The following is a 21,450-nucleotide window of genomic DNA, read 5'->3' on the forward strand; positions in this document are numbered from 1 at the left end:
AAAAAAGCGCTGGAGCTCGGGCAGCCGCCCACGCTCGTCAGGTCTGGGGACCGCCCGTGATTCACACGATGTTATAGTTGGCATCTACAAAATCCCTACCTGGTGGGGTTAATATACGAAGGTCCGGTTTCCAAAAAAAAAAAGATTGTTGACTACACATCACTCCATTTTCGTTGTCGAGGACTGAAGTGCAGTTTGCTATCTAGTATCTACATGCAGTGTGTTGCGGTGTTGCACTGTTGCCTACCAGAAACGAGTTTGCAAGGCAAATAGCTGATGTTCTGTATCTGGAGGTTCTAACGAACAGCCACTTTTGTGGCTGCCGTGTACACATGCACACCTGAGCTGCTCGCCCGATCGAATTTGTGCCTGCCGTTTTCTGTCAGTGTTGTATGGGGTGGGGTGGGCATGGAAAGCGTAATAAAGCGTTTGGACATGATGCGGTGATGTTCACCTTCATATGTATATGCTCAATCTTAGAGCAAGGCTAATAATATAGCTGACTTGCTGGCTGTAAGGTTCCTTGCAGCTTTCTCTCAGCCCACTCATACAGTAGTTAGCTTGTTACAGTTAATATATGGCCCACTTGTCTCTCTCATAGATTTTCTTGGTTCTTGTGCCCAAGCCGGCTGTAAGCTTACAGTCCGCTTCTTCTCTCTCTCCTTCCCTCTCTCCTTCACCTCAGCATTTAGTCGGCTTACAGCCTGCTATTATATTTGCTCTTAGCAAAAGTTTAACTTGGGTCGGAAAATAATGACAAATCACTGTTGTTATTCACAAGGCGCACTGGACTTCTATACGAATTACAACAAACCCCGAAGCAAGCGGCTGGCGTGTCCAAGGTGAAAATAATGGCAAACGACCCGGAAAATAGGCCTCGTTTAGATGCTGAAAAAATTTCAACCTGATGAATAGTATCATTTTCGTCTTATTTGACAAATATTGTCCAATCGTGGACCAACTAGGCTCAAAAGATTCATCTCGTGATTTCCAACTAAACTGTGTAATTAGTTATTTTTTTTACCTACATTTAATACTCCATGCAAGCGGCTAAAAATTGATGTGATGGAGAGAGAGCAAAAAAAAAACTTGGAATTTTGGTGACATCTAAACAAGGCCATAATGAGAAATCACTGTGTGGACAGGGCTGGCGCCGTGGCGCGTGGCGCGTCCAAGGGGAACACGCGCACGCCATGCAGTGCCACAGCAACTGGAAGAACGCCAGAGCCTTTTCTGCCTGGGCGCAGGGCTTTCACCTCTTCGGTCCTCCTGAGGCCACTCTAGCCACAAAAAAGGACCCAAGATGCAGGCGCTGGGCCTGGGCCGCGGGTGCATCCCCCTCCATGCCAGCCACTGCCGCCGCACCGCTTCTCCCTGCAACGTCACAGGGCTAAAAACCTGCGTCGCCGCCGTGCGCGCCAGCGCCGCGCAGCCCGCACAGATGGAACGCAGGCAGGAGGAGCAGGTCGTGAAGCTGCGGGCGGTGGAGGCCACGCCCGAGTCCTTCGCTTCGTTCGGGCAGGTCATCACCGCCTCCCCCGACGGCGACGAGTTCGGCCCCCACGACGCCCAGCTCGACCTCAGCCGCGGCATCCCAAGGTAATCCATTATATCCCCGCACGAGAGAAATCCAATTCAGATCGAGTCGTCCGGACTTGACCAGAGATTCGAGCTTTTCATCTCCCTTCTCTCCGTCGCAGGTTCTACATCATGCGGTTGCAGGACCGGCCGCTGGAGTTCTCCACCATCACCCACCACGCCAGCGTGACCCAGTGCCTGGGCTCCATCGGCGGCCACGACTGGTACCTCGGGGTGGCCAAGCCGTCGATCGTGGACGGAGCGTCCGAGCAGAGTGGCCCGGAGGGGAGGAAGCTCTTACAGTCTCCCGCAGGGCACTATTACCTGCCTCCTGATCCAGCCGAGGTCTGCGTGTTCCGGGTTTCCGGCTCCAAGTTTCTCAAGCTGAACAAGGGGACCTGGCATGCCGGCCCTTTGTTCAAGGCGGATGCTGTTGATTTCTATAATCTGGAATTGAGCAACACCAACGTGAGTGCTAAATTACTGAATTAGACACTAGTAGTTCATTGTTGTGTCAGGATGATCCTGACAGAAAAAAGTGTTACACATTGCTCCCTATTAGCTAAGTCTCTTTGGTTTTGTAGCCTCAGTGGTAAGTAGTCAGCAAGTTATAAAACTGGAAGTTATATGTTTTCCTGGAGCGTGATATAAAACTGGAAGTTATATGTTTTCCTGGAGCCTTATAGATATTTAGCAATCAAAACCTGGAAGTAGTGTCAGTATTCAGTACTACAGTCCTACAGTCTACACACATACATCTCACCGACCCTAGGCACGGTGCTGAATCAATGCCCATGCATAGTCTCTTCCAAAAATAGCTCGTATGGTTACTGTACATAAATTGAGATGGATATCCCTGATTTAGAGATTAGAGATATCTAGCAATTCCTAATATTTTGTGTTTTTGTGTATTGTTCACGTGATTCACCAACTAAAACTCTAAAAGCCTTTTTGGACTGTGCAACAAGCATTCATATGAGTTTGCATTTCTGTATTATGCTCAGTTGCTCACTGAATTTCCTACCTCTTTTATCAGACTTCACGTAAGACGCATAAATTTTGCCCCTAAGGGCATATGCTCTCATGCGCACACAACGTTAGAGGCACATGCTCTCTCCTACTGCACACGCATCCCCATGTGTATCCAACGGTGTATGCACATTGGGGGGGTATATGCCCTTAGGGACAAAATCAACATTACTCGCGTATCTGGTCTAAATAACCTATGCAAATCTCATGTGTTAATAGCCTGTACAAGTAAAATTGGATTTGGCAGATTGGTTGATATATCAATTTAACTAAAAATAGCCCCTGTTAATTAACTTGCTAGTAAATATACTCGGTTCTGTTCATTTTTCGCTTATTGGCATTAAGTAATCATATCATAATTAGTTAGATCTCTGTAGTTTGTAATCTCAATGCTAAGTAAGCAAGTTATTAAACTGGAAGTTACATGTTCTCCTGGAGCATCATATATTTTTAGCAAGCAAAAGCAAAACCCTGGAAGGAGTGCAGTGTACTCAGTACTATACACATAAATATCACCGAGTCTAGACATCGATAGCAATATACCACTGTTTGGAATGCACCATTCTGATTCATTTTTTTTCAAACAAACCGAGCATGAGAGCCTAACTCCGCCTATGTTGTCTCAACATAGCAAGTCCCAAGCCCGGGTAAAGGAGGAGGGTTGTAATAGGCGTGGCGAGCCAACGTTAAATCTAGCCATTCTAATGGAGATGAAACCCGAAAGAAAACCGTTGGGACGTAACCCTCTTAGCGACGCGCCATATCGGAACCCGGGTATGGTGTTAAATGAGCAAGGACCGGGTCGTCACCCCCGTGACGCACCGTGTCGCGATCTGGGCATGGTGACAAGTGAGCAAGGATCGGGTCGTCGTATCCTTAGTGGCGCGCTACATCGGCGCCCGGGTGTAGTGAAAAATGAGCAAGGGTCTTCACATCTGAGTCGACAGGTGCGAAGGGTAAGAAAGCTAGTCGAACCAACTAGGATCCGTTTAGGTAGTTGGAATGTAGGGTCGCTTACAGGTAAGTTAAGAGAATTAGTTGATACCGCGACTAGGAGGCATGTAAATATATTATGCGTTCAAGAGACTAAATGGAAGGGTCAGAAGGCGAAGGAGGTGGACAATACAGGTATCAAGCTTTGGTACACAGGGACAGTTGCGAATAGAAATGGAGTAGGAGTTTTGATTGATAAGAGCCTCAAGAATAGTGTGGTGAAAGTGAGAAGGTAAGGAGATAGGATTATCTTAGTCAAGCTTGTCATTGGTGATATGGTCTTGAACGTAATTAGTGCGTATGCCCCCCAAGTAGACATCGACGAGAGTGTTAAGAGACAGTTCTGGGAAGACTTAGATGACCTGATTAGAGTTGTACCTAGTAGTGAGAAGTTTTTTATATGAGGAGATCTTAATGGACATGTAGGTACTACAAGTGCAGGTTTCAAGGCAGTTCATGGAGGTTTTGGGTATGGTAGTAGGAATCGGGAGGGGGAGGAAGTTCTAGACTTCGCGGTAGCTTTTGACCTGATGATAGCCAACACTTTCTTTAGAGAGAGAATCTCATCTAGTGACCTTCAGTAGCGGACAACACTCTAGCTAGATTGACTTTGTCCTCACAAGAAGAAAGGACAAACGAGCATGTTTAGGTTGCAAGGTGATACTAGGGGAGTGTTGTTTCTCAACATAAGCTTTTTGTGGCGGACTTTCGTTTTCAGGTGCGTGCCCGTAGGGATAAACAAGCTAAGATTGAAAGAACAAAGTGGTGAAAAATAAAAGGGGAGACGTCAGAGGTATTCAAGGAAAGTGTTATCAAAGAGGGCTCTTGGAAAGAAGAAGATGGCATAAACAACATGTGGGAGAAGATGGCAACCAACATTCGGAATGTGGCCTCAGAGGTGTGTGGAGTAACCAAAGGAAGTGGAGGCGAGGCTAAATATACTTGGTGATGGAATGAGGAAGTCCAAAGGGCTATTAAGGAGAAGAAAGAATGCTATAGACGCCTGTACCATGATAGGAGTGGACAACATAGAGAAGTATAAGGTGGTAAAGAAGACTGCAAAGCGAGCTGTAAGTGTGGCAAAGGGTAGAGCGTACGAGGATCTTTACCAATATTTGAGTACGAAGGAAGGAGAGAAGGACATTTATAGGATGGCTAGGGTTCGTGAGAGAAAGACAAGGGACTTCAACCAAGTTAAGTGCATTAGGGATGAAAGGGAGCATCTCTTGGTGAAGGAGGATGAGATCCAACATCGCTGGCAAGAGTATTTTGACAAATTGTTCAATGGTGAGAATACGGACATAAACTTTCAGTTGGATGACTCTTTTGGTGACACCAATAGGCGCTTTGTGCGTAGAATCCAAGAATCTGAGGTCAGAGAGGCGTTGAAAAGGATGAAAGGAGGTAAAGCGATGGGACCGGATGGTATCCCAATCGAGGTGCGGAGATGCATCGGGGACATAGCTATAGTATGGCTAACCAAGCCGTTTAACCATATTTTTCGATCGAACAAGATGCCTGGTGAGTGGAGGAGAAATATATTGGTACCGATCTACAAGAATAAAGGGGATATTCAAAGTTGTACTAATTACCGGGGAATTAAGTTGATGAGCCATACTATGAAGCTATGGGAGAGAGTTATCGAGCATCGCTTGAGAGCAATAACGCGGGTCTCTATGAACCAATTTGGTTTAATGCCCGGAAAGTCAACCATGGAAGCCATTTTCTTAATAAGACAAGTGATGGAGCGATATAGGGAGAAGAAGAAGGACCTACACATGGTTTTTATTGACTTGGAGAAGACTTATGATAGAATATCAAGGAATATTATGTGGTGGGCTTTGGACAAACATAAAGTCCCAACGAAGTACGTCGGGCTCATTAAGGACATGTACAACAATGTTGTGACTAGAGTTCGAACAAGTGACGGAGACACGGATGGCTTCCCGATTAGGATAGGACTACATCAAGGGTCAGCTTTGAGCCCTTATTTGTTTGCCTTAGTGATGGATGAGGTCACAAGGGACATACAGGGGGGACATCCCTTAGTGTATGCTTTTCACGGACGATATAGTGCTAGTTGATGAAAGTCGGACATGAGTGAATCAGAAACTAGAGTTATGGCGGGAGACTTTGGAGTCTAAAGATTTTAGACTCGGTAGAACTAAAACTGAGTATATGAGATGTGACTTCGGCACTACTACTCGGGAGGAGGAAGATATTAGTTTGGAAGGTCAAGTAATGCCTAGAAAGGATACCTTTCGATATTTAGGATCAGTGCTACAGAGAGATGGGGATATTGATGAAGATGTTAGCCATAGAATCAAAGCAGGGTGGATGAAGTGGCACCAAGTGTCTTGTGTCCTATGTGACAAAAGGGTACACAGAAGCTAAAAGGCAAGTTTTATAGGACGGCGATTAGACCTGTTATGTTGTATGATGCAGAATGTTGACCTACGAAAAGATGACGTGACAGATAAGTGTCGCAGAAATGCGTATGCTGCGTTGGAGTTGCGGTCATACAAGAAGGGATCGAGTTCGGAACGATGATAAATGATAGATTAGGGGTAGCACCAATTTAAGAAAAGCTTGTCCAACACCGGTTGAGATGGTTTGGACATGTACAACGGAGACCTCCAGAGACACCGGTGCGTAGTGGAATCCTAAGCTAGGATAGTAACGTGAAGAGAGGCAGAGGAAGACCGAAGTTGACTTGGGTGGAGGCAATAAAAGAAGACTTGAAATGATGAAATATACCCAATGACTTAGCCTTAGATAGGAGTGCTTGGAAGATAGATATTCACGTGCCTGAACCTTGATTGCTTCTGCTGGGTTTCAACTCTAGCCTACCCCAACTTACTTGGGACTTAAAGGCTTTGTTGTTGTTGTAAACCGAGCATGAGAGCGTGCTGATTCAATATCCAAGCATAGTTTCTTCCAGAAGTAGCTCATATGATACTGTAGATAAATGGAGATGTATGTCTTTGTTTTAGAGATTTCATATTTGATGTTCTCGTATATTCTTCACGCGATTACCTTTCTTTCAACCTTTTTGGGCAGTTCAGCAAGCATTATGATGAATTTGCATTTCTGTTCTATGCTCACTTAATGTCCTACCTGTTTTGTTAGACTTCACTTATCTGCTTTAAATAACATATGCAAATCTCATATGTTAATACCTGTGCAAGTAACAATTGATTCGACAGATTGGTTAATAAAACAATAAAACAATTTAACCAAAAATAGCCCCTGTTAACTTGCTTGTAAATATACTTGGTTCTGTTTATTTTTCACATATCAGCTTGCAAAGTATCCATATCATGATTAATGAAGCCTTGACTTGGTTCATACTGTAATATAATGTGGTAACAATAACCATGTTATCAAATTCAATTATTGTCTATGGAAACTGGCCTGGCAGTCCGATTTTTTTTTTTTCTGGAGTTGAAAACCTGATGGAGTCCCAACTATTCTGACAGCAAATGACTGACGATCTATAACCTGATTTGGATTATTGTTTGCTGAAGTGGGAACACAACTATTGAAAAGTGCTACTTCTGGCTATTTATGAGATAATTAGGATGTTTTAGATTAAAATAGCATCATTACCAAACGACTTACCAGTGTCTCCCAAGGCTGTGAAATCCTTATGATATGAAATGAAATTCCGTGGCTTTACTGGTCCATTGTTTATGGATAAATTCATTGTGTGCAACTGAATGTTTATTGAAACAATGAGGAATTCTCCGATGAGCACAGAACGTGGCATTTGCTTCACACAGCTGCATTTCTGGCTTTGCAGGTTGTCGATCATACTACACACTATTTCAAGGAACATGATGGGATAACATTTGTGGTGGACTAAAAAAACATTTTGCCATCCGAACATCATTGACAAGACTGCTGGTTGATCTTCTACAAGTTTGTAGTGAACCACCAACATGTAAAGTGTTATGTAGAAATATGCCAAAGGGCCTCTGCTCCAACTGGTTAGAGTGTCCTGGTGGCACTTCTCATGTCCTGGGTTTGACTCCCCGTGGGAGCGAATTTCAGACTGTGGTTAAAAAAATCTCCTCGTCTGTTCCGCGCCAAAGCATAGGTCTAAAGACCGGCTCGGTCTCACAGGGCGACGGTGCCGCTGTGTAAGGGTGGGGCGGCATCGGTGCCGCTGTGTAAGGGTGGGGCGGCATCGGTCAGGGTGGGGCAGGGGTTCGGGGGTTTTCTAGGCCTGCGTGCGAAGGTCTTCTTCTTAATGCAATACCTGTGGATGGTCATACCCTCGCAGGTCCAGTTTTTTACGGAGAAATGCACATCCGACGTCCTTGTTCAAACTTGCGTATCATGTTTTGTTAGAACCAAAATGAAGGGGAAAAACTCTGCCTCTACTTTCAAGATGTTTGGAACCGAGACATTCGAGTGACTCATGTTTTGTTAGAACCAAAATGAAGGGAAAACTACGTCCCTACTTTGTAGGTGTTTGAAACTGAGACATTGAAACTGATTACTACTGATCTGCCAATGATGTAGCCACCAAAGAGAATTGGTACACGCTATCTTGGTCATTCCTGATATCGAGGATGGGTTCACATACTCACGTCCTGTTCGGCTAATGGTTTTTACGGTTAATAAGCCGGTTGATGCTGATTTGTTGTGAGAGAGAAACGTTATACCATCAGCCTGTTCGCTTGTTGGTTTCAGCCAGCCAAACCCAGCCAACCAACAGTGTTTTTCTCTCACAAAAAACCAGCACCAGCCAGTCCAAACCAACACCAGCACCAACCAGTGAACAGGCCACATGACTGATAAGCAGTTCAATCTTCAACAACCATGACGACTCTGAGCTTTGAGATGAAAAAACACGACAAGGCACAAGATGCCGATGAGAGCATGGCCGAGCAAAAGCAGAGACGCTGACCAAACATCACGGGGCACCTAATCTCAGTCTCCACCAAGGCGCCAATCACAGCAAGTATGAATTCGCCTAACCTACGCTTGTCCTGCGCTGTTCCGCCTGTGCCGATTTGGACGTCGTGGCCGCTGGCCGGGGATTTCGCAATTTTCGACGATCCTGCCTTGACCCCATGACGATCTGCCGTCCGCGGTGCCGTGCGGACGTGCCGCCCAACTCTCGCAGTCTCTCCGGGCGTCTCACGGGCTCACGGCCGCCGCGCTGCGCGCTGGCGAGGATAGCGCATCGCGGCCACGCCCGACGTATAAACATGCGTGCCCCCATGGTTCTTTTCGCTGCACTTGTCACGTTGCCACGCCTCCACTACCCGTCTACCCTGGCCATCCATATCCACACCCCGCACGGCCGTCGCTGCAATAGCATCGCGCTTTGGTCAGAGCAGAAGCCAGCGCCCATGCTAAATGCTAAACTAGCAGCGGGAGGAGTGTATAATAAGCAGCGGCGCACGCAAAAGCAATCGGCCAAGGAAAAAGCACAAAGCGGCAGGAGAATGGCCCGGCCCCGGCCGGACGCCAATCCTCCGTGTGCGGTGGCGCAACTCGACCAAACAACCGCCTTTTTAAGCCGTTCGCGTTCCTGACCCCCGCTCCCCACTCGCACTCGCCCACCGTCTGTTCTCTTTCTCTCTGATCGGCAGGAGAGAAAAGTGGATGCTCCAGCGAAGCGAGCACCATAATCGTCGGCCATGGAGAGGTCTCTCGACAGCTACTCCTCCATGAAGGACGTCACTTACAGGTTCGATTCCTAGGCGATTCGGTTATTTCTCTGCCGCTTCTCAACTTCCTTTCTTCTGTTGCCGCCCTCGATCAAACTGGGTCTCGCAAAAAAAAAAAAAAAACATTTCAAATCCATTTTTGATCCTCGCTATAGGAAGTACGGGATATTTCAATTGCGCTTTACTGCTGTTCATCCTCTTTGCTATTCGCTAGTATGTAGTTCTCCACAGAGAACCGTAGTATTTGGCGTTTTACTGTGTGTCGAATCCGATTCTTTGCCATTGATTCGAATTGTCCCAATCATTTTCCTTGGCCCGATGTTGGCCTCTGCAAGTTAGCTAAGAATTCATACTCAAAACCCAGACTCGGTGTGTCACTCTTTACTTAAGGACTAAGGTTTTGATCAGGGCAACTGAGAAGTACAACTGCCAAATTCTGTGCAAAAGCGACAGATATTCAAGTACCAGCATTCACGCCCTCTGCACCTGCAACTGTCGGGGTGGTTTTCGTGGCTGGCAACATGTCACTCACACACACTCACCCACTGTTTACTGGCAGCTGCGGGTACTGCGGCTACGCGCTGAACCTGAGCTCCTCGGCGCGGGACACGGCGGGGATCGGGTCCAAGTACCGCAAGCAGATCAAGAAGGGTGTCGTCGCCTTCGTCACGGTCGACGAGAGCCGGTTCACGCTCAACGACGAGGTCACCTGCATGCCCTACTTCCGCTCCGCCCGCTCCTGGGGCCTCTTCAGGAGGTGGGCGCGCCTGCTCTGCCGCAAGTGCGGCGGGCGCATCGGCAACGCCTACGAGGAGGAGGACGACGCCAGGGACTACTCCAGCTCCAGCCTCTTTGACGGCGACGTCTCCTCGGATGACATGCGCCCGAGCTCCGGCTCGGGCCGCAGCAGCGTCGTGTCCAGCCAGAAGAACTACGTGATCAAGATCAGCGCGCTGCAGCCATCGTCAGATGATTCTGCTGTTGTTCCCTTCACACATCGATGATGCAGGTGTCGAGTTGCTGTTGCTGCACCGTGTTCTTCTTCCAGCTCGGTTGAATTTGAATTTGCTGCAGCCTGGGGATGTGAGTGGTGTATGCAGTGCTGGAGGACAAAATGCAGCAAGGGAACATCTTGGCATGCCTACACTTTTCAGAGGTTTGATCATCTGCATGCTGCTTTCAGTCATCTTGCTGTTTGTAGTGGCTCTTTGTTTCCTCTGTACATCGGTAAGTTTACAGCGACATGGTTGTTGAAATTTTGGATGGCGCTAGGAAAATGATTAAGTTTGCTGTATTTCGATTGATCCATAGCGTTTGTATTATGTCATGGAATTGCAATTTTGATTAGTCTTGTTTCACTTGCATGTGCGAATGATTTAGGTTATAGCTCTCTTCCTTTCTTGAGAAAAAAGCATTTACTGGCACAATGAAATAATTTACCCATTAGTATTTGAATTTTACTTTAGGCATCCAAATTACACAATTAGGGCTTGTTTGGTGCATCAAATCCTACTCATGATTCTCTATGGAAAGTGATTGTCCGAGAGAAGAGAATCTGTTGATAAAAGTTTTCTAGTTCATTTCAGTGAATCATTTTATGGAATCAATATAGAATCACTTTTTTTGGGGGTAAAAAACGGTTCGGCAAATCTCCCCTAGAAGCTGCTCTAGGAGCTAAATAGTCCCTTAATTTGTTGCCCACAAACAATGCTTATTTATTAAGGCACTTATATATATATGCAGCAGCTCACTGAGAACAAGGACTTGGAAGCATACGTAGTCAGGGGGTCAGGGGCAGCTGGGTTCAAACCAGTAGTACCTTAGTTGGATGACATGGTTATGATCCACAAAAAACTAATATGCAAATAGGAAAAACAGAAGCTATTTTCTTAAGTGAATTCTAAGACTGAAGGCGAAGGACAATAATGCTAAAAATCATCATTATCATATACAGCGGAGCTCTTTAGCTCCAGCAGTACAAATTTCAGGTATCCCTATTTGCTACTGGGCATACATACATTCAATCGAGATAATTGAATAATATGTTATAACAATAACAATCAAATCAAGTAAAAAGAATTTGAAAAACATTTAAATATGACCGTGGTAGTTTACACTATAATTCTGCTTGGACTGGCTATTGTGTTGGCATTGGTTTATTCTGCAAGAAGTGTCTGAACATAATCAAAGCTTGTCGAGGCCGGTGCAGCGGCACTTCATGTCCTGCACCTGCTATGGTTACAAGGGTTAGTCCTTTGTAAACTTGGCTCCAACCTCCAACCTGTGACATCAGAAAATAGCAATTAAGATTAAGTTGGAAAATTAATTCTGCTCCAGAATTTTCTTAATAGAGCGAACTGTTCTTGTACTGACCTTCCCATGGTCATACCAAGGGTACCAATTTACCACTGTTGGAAGCTTGAGAGCATCTATTGAGTACCTTGTCGCAGTTACAGGAACTACAGCATCTGTATCCCCACTGTGAACAGGTAAAGAGGAAAAATGCACCTAAGTCAACAGTCAATGCAACCCATGATAAACTTAGTTTCAGAGAAGGTACAGAGTTTTTTCCCCAAAGAGAGAAAAGATTCATTCATAAGTTAAAATGATTGGACAAAACATCCATTTACACAAGCAGTCTGATACCAATATTAAATGGTAAAATGATATTACAATTACAGAACATGAAATCACCTATAGATAATAACTAATGATATCACTCACCTTGAACTGACCAAAATATGTATCAGATTTGAGCACACCCGGTAAATTGCTATCATGAAAAATAACACAAGAGAGGCTAAAGCTACTGGTCCTCACCTGAAAACCCAGATCTTGATACCAGCTGCTATCAGTTCTTGGTAGATTGGAAGCATAGATCTTGGGGAATCTGCCCAGTAGGATCCAACGATATCGCTGTGACAGATAGTGTACATGAGTTCACATGTCTAAAAAAGGAACGTCAAATATATGTATACTGTCAAGTACAATCATTATAACCTGCATGTTTGCCAAGGGTAATGAATTCCAGTTGTATTTGCATGCATTGCCATCTGCACTTCTGGCCTGTTGTAGTAAATACTTGCATATCTTTCAGTGCAAGGATCATAGGCTCTGGACAACCAAGGCTGTGGATGGGAACTTGTAATTAGACATAGAAAGGAAATGGCCCAAATATATCCTTTGATACAAATATACAGTGAATCAAGTTTAGAAAGCAATGTTAATGAACAATAATTAGGAAAAAGAACAAACATAACTTCATTCACAGTAGAGATTTGCAGAACTGTATCCGTTTATTCAATAGAAGTACATCCAATGTAAATTGTCCAACACAAGTGTAAATGCACAATCAACAATCAAGTGTTAGATGTCACAGTTGGATAAATGCACTGTGTGCATAAAGGCAAATTTGCCTGCAGCAATCACAAAACTGTATATTCCTTGTTAGTGAATCTGTGTACTCCATCCAGTTACCTCATGTACCATTGGCTGTTGCCATAAATAATAATTGTTTTTTGTGATGGACCTTTCTTGCTCTTTTCTGAACCATTACAGCACAAAACTAACAGTGAACCAATTGGGTTGACAGAGAATTGATTCTGTTTATGCTCCGTGTATCTAAATGGAGCTACTACATCATGTTAAAGTAATTGCATCATGCTTGACCATCTGATAGTTTCAGTAGCATCTGGCGATTGACATTGCATTGCTCTCTGCTGAGTGTGAATGGTCTCAAAAGTAAAAGGAATCACTATTTCAGCGATTAAGAAATGGAAGTCTGGAAAAGTAGATATGTGAAATAATATCGCAACAAGATTACTCAGTGGAAATTCAAGAAAGGAAAAAAGAAAAGCACTTACGTAGCGTCCACCCAAGCCAAACTTGAGAGAGGCGGTGTCATTGCATGGCTTTGTATTCAGACTATAAGGATCAATATTGCCTTCTTCAGCACTGGCTAGATTCAGGTTCTTGACACAGTCAGGTGAAGGGTGTTGTGAGGATTCAAGCAAGCATGTCGCCTTCAGGTTGTGATAAGTCTTGTCAGAGATCAGACCATGAGTCCACCAATACTCAAAGGTGCCAAGGTAGTCATGGTAGTCATCAGTGACTGCATTGCCTACCTTAATTTTTCAGGAATTACAAAACTTCAGAAACAAGCATAAATAAAGTGGAACCAGTACAGATAAAAATCGAGCCTGAGATTTACCATGAATCCTTTGAAATTAATTGTCGGATTCTGAATGCTTTTGTTCTTTTCATATATGAGCTGGGCTAATTGTGGAACGTAGTGCCCTGCAAGCATCAGAGGCCAAACAATTCAACTCTTTCACACCAAAATGAGCCAGCCCAAACAGAATTCACAACTTGTGACACACAAACTTTACCCGCATAACTTTCTCCAGCAATATAGAACTCCCTGTGCTTGTACTGTGGGAATCTCTCCAACCAATTCACGAGAAAAGCATAGGCATCCAGTGCTACAAGACAAGACAAAGGCAAGTACAAGGGGTTGGTACCTGAATTATTGATCAACCAAGGTAACTGGGCAGCTCGCACAGGAATGGCCATGAATCAGTTTTACCTGTCTTTGCATCTCCTGCGGTGTACAGATCCAGCGACGAGTTCGAGTACGAGAACCCCACGCCGGCCGGCGATTCCAGGAAGAGCAAATTGGCCGCTGCAGTCACCGTGAAGCAAAGCAAACCGGAAACAAATCAGCCACATCCGGCACCAGCATTGCAGAATCGATTTTCATGTCCAACTGAGCTCAAGAGCACGCACCCTTGTTCCAAGAACTGGGGTTGAGGTAGAGAGTCTGGCCGTCCGGCCTGATGCGGAACGGGCCGACCTCCTCGGACGCGCCGTAGCCGACCGACGAGCACCCAGGCCCACCGTTGAGCCAGAGGACGAGTGGCGCGATGGGCCCGGCCGCCGGCACCGCCTCCACGAGCCAGTAGAAGAGCGCGCGCCCCCGCGCCGGGTTGACGGTGACGTAGCCGGAGTACTGCGAGAACCCCACGTTCGGCGGCTGGCCCGGGAGCTCGCGGATCCGGTCGCTCTCCTGGTCAGCAGTGGCCATGGCCGCCACCCCCGCTAACACTAGCGGCAGCACCACCACCAAAGCCGCGAATTGGTGACCCATTGCCATTGGGGACGACAAGCTCCAATGCCTGGGCATGGGCAGAGGCAAGCTGCCAATGCAGCTCTCCCCTGGAGATCTTTTAAGACACTGGACACTGGAGTGGAAGTAGATTTCAAGCAGTGGAAGCAGAACTGTGCTTGCACCCCGCACAGTCCTTGCACTCGCGGAGTATACGCAACAGCACTCCAGCTGCTACTGATGTTGCTGACCACTGACAGGTTGCCTTGATTTCAGTGGGGATTTTAGGTCCGCACGCCACCTTCAGCCACTCCCATTGACCAAGGACAGCTCAGGAGCTCGAGCGATGTCTCCTTGAAGTGTCAAAGGGAGGACGGAACCGCGGAGGCAGCTGACCTCGTCCGGTGCCTCAGGCTCTGACCAGCAGCGCGCGGCGCGGCCAGCAAAGGCGGTAGGTGCGGGCAAGTACAAGCCGAATGTGCCGAGATTTCCTCACCCGCTACGATGATTGATTGGCACGGGTACAGCTCAGGCGCCGGGGGAAAAGGGCCGGATCAGATCGCGCGCCGTACCAGCCCTGCCCGAACGCGCCTCTCCGAGAAAACTCGCAGGATTAGGCGGGTGGCGTCTACACCTGCGTGCTACAGTACAGCACGGCAAATGGGGTGTCGGGGGGAGCCTAGTGGCGCGGTGGTGGTGCCGGTGGTGCGCGTGAGAGCAGAGCAGAGCCGAGCCGACTCAGCCGAGCTGTGCCGTGGGGAAGGGCGGGGCGTCGGAAGCGGCTGGAATCAGGCACATGGGGTGGAGGGTTGGAGGGAAACCGCGCGGGAGGCGGGAAAAAAAATTGGCGGAATTTTTCATGTTCCGTTAAAAAGAGATCGTAATGTCCTGTGTGTCATTTGAAAAGTTCAGCGGTCTTTCGCGTCATTGCTCAAACTTTTTTATGCCCTCCATGCTACTATCATCAGTTTGGGCTCTAACGCCATTAAAGTACAGGTGTGAAAAGACGAAAATACTCTTAAGTCTAAATTTATCATTAATTTTTTTTGATTATCTTAACAACTTCAAATGGAAAACTCAAAACTAGAAAGTATATCTCGTCGAGATCTATAATTTTTATATAAAAATTATCTTCATTTAATTCCGCAAAAAAATATGATTTTTCTAAGATATATTAATCATATCAAATCATAATTTTTGCGAAATTAAATGAAGATAATTTTTATACGAAAATTATCGATCTCGATGAGATCTACAACTTTCTAGTTTTGATTTTTTTATTTGAAGTCGTTAAGATGCTAAAAAAAATTAATGACATATTTGGACTTAAGGGTATTTTCGTCTTTTCACACCTGTAGTTTGATGACGTTAGAGTCCAAACCGACGACAATGACATGGAAGACACAAAAAAGTTGGAGCGGTGGCGCTGAAAATCGCTGAACTTTTCTAGAAATACACAAGGTATTACAATTTTTTTTAATGGACAAAAGCAATTCTCAAAAAAAAAAATCGCGGGGCTTGGATGCTCTTTCTCATCTGCTCCGCGTCAGCAGCGGCGTCCGTCGCCAGTCGCGTGCGCGCATGCGTGAATGAACGTGGAACCAAGCAAACCAAACCAAACAAAACACGCGGACTGCTACAGGGCATGTGAGTGAGGGATCGTGTGAGCTGTTTGGCCAGGTTCGTTTCAGGCGGAGTGGTGCTCGACAGCGCAGGCGCAGGAATAGAGTCGCTTCGGCGGGCGAAGCTCTTCCCCTCAAAAGAACAGCAATGACCGGACCACCGAATCATTGCATCCCCCAAAAGAACAGCAATGACCGGACCACAACAGTTGCACCTGTTCGCTTGATCGTTTTCGTAGCTTATAAGTTAGCTGATGCTGTTTTGTTGTGACAGAAAATACTGTATCATGACTGATAAGTATAGCTGATACGATGAAGCGAACAAGGTGTGAGCCCCACGCTAGAATTTTTCACTTCTACTCCTTCACCTTTTGAACTGTTGTGGTTGTTTGAGGTGGGGGTTGTTTGGGTGCAGTGATTCGGTCCGTTGGGTGTAAATGTGTAATGTTAAAACGAGTGAATTGGTTCTTTAGTTTATACTCCCTCTATTCTTCTAAATTATAATGGCCCAGTTCGCTGGTCTGAAACTTGGCCGAAAAACACTGTTCTGGCCAGTTTGTTGTGAGAGAAAAATACTGTTCGGCTGAATGGATGAACAGTGCCACGTGAGGGGAACCAGCTGGCTGGCTGGTTTCCTCCAGACTAGCGAACACCACCAGTGTGTTTTTGCTTTTCTAGATTCATAGCTTTTGCTATGCAAGTATAGTGTATGTCTAAATATATAGGAAAAGCAATGTACGTAGAAAAGCTAAAGCGTCTTATATTTGGAATGGAGGGCCATGAGTATTATTTTTTTCTGTTGAATTAGTCTATACATGCAAACTACATACATAGACGGGGGATTCAATGGTATTCATTGAATGCCCATTATTTTTGCTACTAATGGTATTTAAGGGTACAACTAATTATACATGTTGAAAAATTGGGTTACCCGACCTTGGGCCCGCCAGTAATATGCTAGCTAGTAACAAAAAAATTGTGTAAAGTTCTTGTTTAGTTTTCTATAGTTAATACACATACACCAGCAAAATATTGGTCTAACGAGAAATCAACTCATTCCTCTTATTTTATTGGAATGTCATTCCTCCTCCTTTTGGGACTTGACTTTTGTTCTTATTTCTCAAGCTCGATATATGTATTTGGTTCTTCATTTTGAATGAGGTGGTCGACTTCTTCCTCCCAAATAGGTTGAGCCAAATCAGCTAAAGTGGCGATGATAGCCATTTCTCTATGGTCCGACTTTGGTTCTGACTCTACTCTAGTATTGCATGTCAGAGCGAAAATAACAAAATATCTTCCAGTTGAACACTTAATTGTTCCAATTTTTTGTGTTTAGTTCAACGAGTTTTTTCAATGGGTCTTCATATTAGGATGAAGGATGATTCGCTTCTAGGGATGTTAAAGGCATGGAAATCCAAGAAGATCTATCGTTCATTTACACTAGGAAAGATAGCTCTAAGGACACCCTTTGGCTTCTAAATTTTGGGCCAAGAGCCAACAGATACTAACGTGGCTTTCACCTAAGAGTATTCTAGAGTATTTTCACATGGAATGAGAAGTGTGCTAAACACAAATCTAAGTTGACCCAGGATGATGATGAAAGAGACAATAAAAATGATATTGATGGGTGTAGGGACACGTCAGCCAGAGGGGGTTTAAACTAGGTTACTTAATAAACTTAAACTTAGAGACAACTTGATCTACACTAGAAAATATATAAACTAACTAGCATGATTTGCACCTTAGGTTTTCTAGTGTGCCCTCTTAACCAACTTACAAAATTTTTATAAACTAGAGCTAGTCCTACCAATGAGGCTATGACAATGTAGAAAAGGTAGGGCCACACAAGTCAAGCACACAATAGAAAACCTTAAATACATAAGGTAAATAACAAGTCAAGAGAGGGAAAACTCCCATAGATGAACATTTATCCCATGTTATCCATTGCCAAAACACAATCCCTAGTTCAAATTCGAGCTCCGCAAAGGATATGCTCCTAATCACCAAACCTTACCCTGGGTCATGGTGTGCAGACCAAGACAAGTGCCTAAGGCTCACAATTTGTCACCCAACTCTTTCTGTCACCAAGGTGTCATTGTCCATGGAGCTTCTTCAACAAAGAGGGGGTGTCATGGTCCCTATAGTGGTAGAGCTTGACCAAGATAGGAGGAGGGACAGTCTATATAATCAATCATTAATCACATATACATGAACATTACTATAGTTACTATTTATATAGTGGAGAGCACATAAGGCAGGGGTCGACATATTCTTCTGCCCTAGATAGGATTGTCACCACCTGCCGACTCTTATGGCTATATGGGGTTGAGTGCAATCCAAGGTAACTTCTAGTCTAGACATCACATCCACATTATTGGTAACTATCTATACCACAACTATTGATAAATACACTCATAATAAACTACAAGATATTTACTGCAAATGAGAATGCTCATAGCAAACAAGTAAAGAACTAGATCACTTCTCAAATAAAATGAGCATATCTGTTGGCGAACATAAGATAGGAACTCACTTGACATCGGGTTTAATTCCCCCGAGGTACAAGGTGGAGAATAAGTTGACAAGTGACAACTTTTACTCCCCCAACACTCCCATCTCACCTTTCTCCCTATATTTCTAATAGTAGCGTGGTAGGACTTCAGCTTTGAATGTTTCTTCTTCTACATGTTTGAAAGAGTGGCGCTAACGTGCTATATATGGCCCCACTAGGTATTCACTGGGGGCATTATCATTGGTGAGCTAGCATGCTAGAGGATGCAAGATCTAGGGTGACCAAACTCATTTGATTCACCTAGGCCTATCGGCGTTCACCTTATGTAACCGTCGTTTCTATTGATACTTTGGATTGTCCTATAAGTAGATAGTTAGTGTGCATGTGTAGGGACGAGCTAAGGATAAACTTGAAATAGGACTTAATGCCCCTGCAGGTGTAAAAGGAGTAAATAAGTTCATTTATTTCATAGTGGAAAAACAATTAACTCACTATAACCATCTTCAGTTGCTTTAGCTTTGTGCTCTTCTTGAGCAAAGTCTGAGAGTAAATTTTAAGTGTTTTTCACCTTTTCGCCAAACTAGAATGAGCCGAGCAGTGGACCAAAATGTCCATGTTTTGTGGTGCTGGGTGTGGGCCCTTCAATCTAGGAGCGGAGGCCTTCTCATGTTAGATCATTGTTCCTCCATCCCACATTCTTGATGTATTGTGTTTGTGTTTGTTTGCATAGGAGCAAAGGGGACACGAGGTGCTAACATGGACTAGCCTAGGCTGACCTGTGACTTTATCCAAAAATGCTCAAATTAGGTCATGAGTTCTTGGTGTACTCGGATACATCAAATCTTATGGAAATAATTAGCTTCAACAAAGATCTTCTAGGCGTTAGATTTGAAATTGCGATTATTCAAGATATGTTGGAGGTCGAATTTGGCATAATAGATCACCAACGCACACTAAGAGTTATAATCTAGGCCTTGTCAATTTTGCGAGACCCTTCAACCGCATTTGTATAGTGGCTACCGATGTTGTGCAAGGTAGGAGAGACATGCCTTTTGGCAAAAGCTCTACTCAGTGGAGGCGGAGGGGAGCATGTTGGATAAGGTTAGATGAATAAGACCCATTTTTGTGTGGAGGAAGACACATCGACTATCCATGGGATTATCCAATTAGGAGCTCAACATTCCTTGCAAGGGCTCCAACAAGAATTAGGCGAAAGCACAAGATTTCCGATACCTCGACAAAAAAGTCACCATTTTGGATTTAGTTCGCATTAATTTTTGCAACTCGCTTGTGTTGACTGATTTACTTTTCTAGACTCGTTGATACGCTAGTTGATATGATTAGAACCTATCATGCTAAAGTTTTATCCACTATCGAATGTGCATATTGTGTGAATGGCAATATGCACTAAACAACTAACCTAGATGTTTGTTTTGATGCCTACTTTAAGGCCATGGAGTAGGGTATTGTCGAGGACCTAATACTAGGGTACCCAATGAGGTGGAACTAATAACCATCGAACGTTGATGCTTCCGGTCAGACAAGAACGCTACTACGCCTCTTGCCCGAACGATGAAAGATTGGTTCCGCCTCTCCCGACCCCCAATGTGGCGGAACCGCCTAATCTAATGCCTCCTAGGAGTGCTTGTCTTCCATTAGACGCTAAGCACCCAAAGGAGAACACTAAATTACTCAGTTCCGTCGAGCACACCCCAGGGGAGAACCCGAAAATCCATATTTTTGCCATTAGGATCACAAATGAGAGAATAAAGCTTACATCATTCTGAACCATTTCTTACATCACTTTTAATACCACATCAGAGTATAATATTTATTAATATAACAACATAATGAAATCATATTATCAGAGTTATAAACAATTTAATTGAACAGTGGAATATAAATAGGTGATCAGAATTATAACAGAAATAAATATCTAATCATGGCATGATGAAGTATTGATATATAAACTACGATAATAGATTATAAAACTTTCATTTATAAAAGCATTTGGTGAGAGTTATAAATAACAACTACGATCGCAGCGTAAAGGAATCCTCGCTGAGCCCACCAGGAGGTATCCACACATAAGGGTCAGCTCTATCATCCACCTATCACCTACAACAGGGGGAATAAAACCCTGAGTACTCAATTGTACTCAGCAAGACTTACCCGACAGGAGAAAAGAAAAGACTCCAAGGATATGCAAGGCTATCTGGCTTGTGGGTTTATTGCATTTGCAGGAAACATGACTAAGCATGCGTCCTTATATTTGATTTTTATTAATAGCCGCAATGGTTCATTAACTAACCATTCTATGTAAGCACCTGTGCTACTTTCAAACAGGTGGTAAGCAATCATATTTCCTCTTTCCATTCCATCTTTCATCTTTCAGTTCTTACTACGGCGCTAGACATAAGACAAGCCATACCGGATCGCCCGGCGATTCGTGAATCAATGCCTCCAGCTGGGTACCCCAAAAACACACGCCCCGCTTGTGCCCATGGCACAAGTAGGACCAACCCATCACCCTCATGTCCTGGGGTCCTAGGCCCCCATCTAAACTGGGACTCCAAGCCCTCACCCCTGAGTCCCAGACTCAGTACGGTGCAAGGACCACCTCCACCAAAATAAAACCCTGACAGTCGGTCCGGAAAGAGCCGGAACCCACGACAAGAGAGCAACAAGTCTTCCAAGCGCCCATACCCAAGTATGTGCTCGGGATAATAAGTCTGTGACTTGCCTCGATGGCTTATGCAACGATCGGTCCTTAACCGACACAGACAGGGAAAACAGTGTAACCAAGCTATGCCCCGTGTCCACGGCGACACAACCTCTTACACCCACCAAAAACCCAAACCATATCCCTACCCGGTCACCATTTTCCTTTCCACCATTTATATATTCCATGTGATAATAATCTAATAA

The 21,450-nt window shown here is 44.7% G+C and overlaps 3 protein-coding genes across 4 annotated transcripts; 2 read left to right on the forward strand and 1 right to left on the reverse strand.

The window, feature by feature from the left end:
* Positions 1-1,249: 1,249 nt before the first annotated feature.
* Positions 1,250-8,022, forward strand: LOC136453493 (uncharacterized). 2 transcript variants are annotated; one of them, XR_010759032.1, is made up of 4 exons: positions 1,250-1,599; positions 1,701-2,046; positions 7,403-7,557; positions 7,902-8,022. XR_010759032.1 is itself a non-coding variant. In XM_066454054.1 (3 exons), the coding sequence occupies exons 1-3, from the start codon at positions 1,304-1,306 to the stop codon at positions 7,463-7,465; spliced, it is 705 nt and encodes a 234-aa protein (XP_066310151.1). In that variant the 5' UTR covers positions 1,250-1,303; the 3' UTR covers positions 7,466-7,752. The 2 variants fall into 2 exon arrangements, 1 of the variants encoding a protein (XP_066310151.1); XM_066454054.1 differs by lacking the exon at positions 7,902-8,022 and having other exon boundaries at positions 7,403-7,752.
* Positions 8,023-8,483: 461 nt separating this feature from the next.
* On the forward strand, positions 8,484-10,703 carry LOC136450693 (uncharacterized protein At4g08330, chloroplastic-like). The gene is made up of 2 exons (XM_066451259.1): positions 8,484-9,304; positions 9,844-10,703. Exons 1-2 carry the CDS (start codon positions 9,255-9,257, stop codon positions 10,286-10,288), a joined length of 495 nt encoding a protein of 164 aa, XP_066307356.1. The 5' UTR covers positions 8,484-9,254; the 3' UTR covers positions 10,289-10,703.
* Positions 10,704-11,222: 519 nt separating this feature from the next.
* LOC136450692 (serine carboxypeptidase-like 27) lies at positions 11,223-15,366 on the reverse strand. The gene is made up of 9 exons (XM_066451258.1): positions 14,070-15,366; positions 13,870-13,965; positions 13,673-13,765; positions 13,495-13,580; positions 13,148-13,408; positions 12,285-12,412; positions 12,105-12,200; positions 11,658-11,763; positions 11,223-11,565 (listed from the first exon to the last, which is right to left on the reverse strand). The coding sequence occupies exons 1-9, from the start codon at positions 14,464-14,466 to the stop codon at positions 11,422-11,424; spliced, it is 1,407 nt and encodes a 468-aa protein (XP_066307355.1). The 5' UTR covers positions 14,467-15,366; the 3' UTR covers positions 11,223-11,421.
* Positions 15,367-21,450: the final 6,084 nt, after the last annotated feature.

Source organism: Miscanthus floridulus, chromosome 5, assembly GCF_019320115.1.
Source record: "Miscanthus floridulus cultivar M001 chromosome 5, ASM1932011v1, whole genome shotgun sequence".
Taxonomy (NCBI): domain Eukaryota; kingdom Viridiplantae; phylum Streptophyta; class Magnoliopsida; order Poales; family Poaceae; genus Miscanthus; species Miscanthus floridulus.

Coding starts and splice junctions, on each gene's coding strand:
- LOC136453493 (XM_066454054.1), top strand. CDS start 1,304: ATGCAGGCGCTGGGCCTGGGCCGCGGGTGCATCCCCCTCCATGCCAGC. Junction 1,600..1,700: donor CTCAGCCGCGGCATCCCAAG/GTAATCCATTAT, acceptor TCTCCGTCGCAG/GTTCTACATCATGCGGTTGC. Junction 2,047..7,402: donor TGGAATTGAGCAACACCAAC/GTGAGTGCTAAA, acceptor CTGGCTTTGCAG/GTTGTCGATCATACTACACA.
- LOC136450693 (XM_066451259.1), top strand. CDS start 9,255: ATGGAGAGGTCTCTCGACAGCTACTCCTCCATGAAGGACGTCACTTAC. Junction 9,305..9,843: donor ATGAAGGACGTCACTTACAG/GTTCGATTCCTA, acceptor GTTTACTGGCAG/CTGCGGGTACTGCGGCTACG.
- LOC136450692 (XM_066451258.1), bottom strand. CDS start 14,466: ATGCCCAGGCATTGGAGCTTGTCGTCCCCAATGGCAATGGGTCACCAA. Junction 13,766..13,869: donor CGCAGGAGATGCAAAGACAG/GTAAAACTGATT, acceptor CTTGTCTTGTAG/CACTGGATGCCTATGCTTTT. Junction 12,201..12,284: donor TACCCTTGGCAAACATGCAG/GTTATAATGATT, acceptor TATCTGTCACAG/CGATATCGTTGGATCCTACT.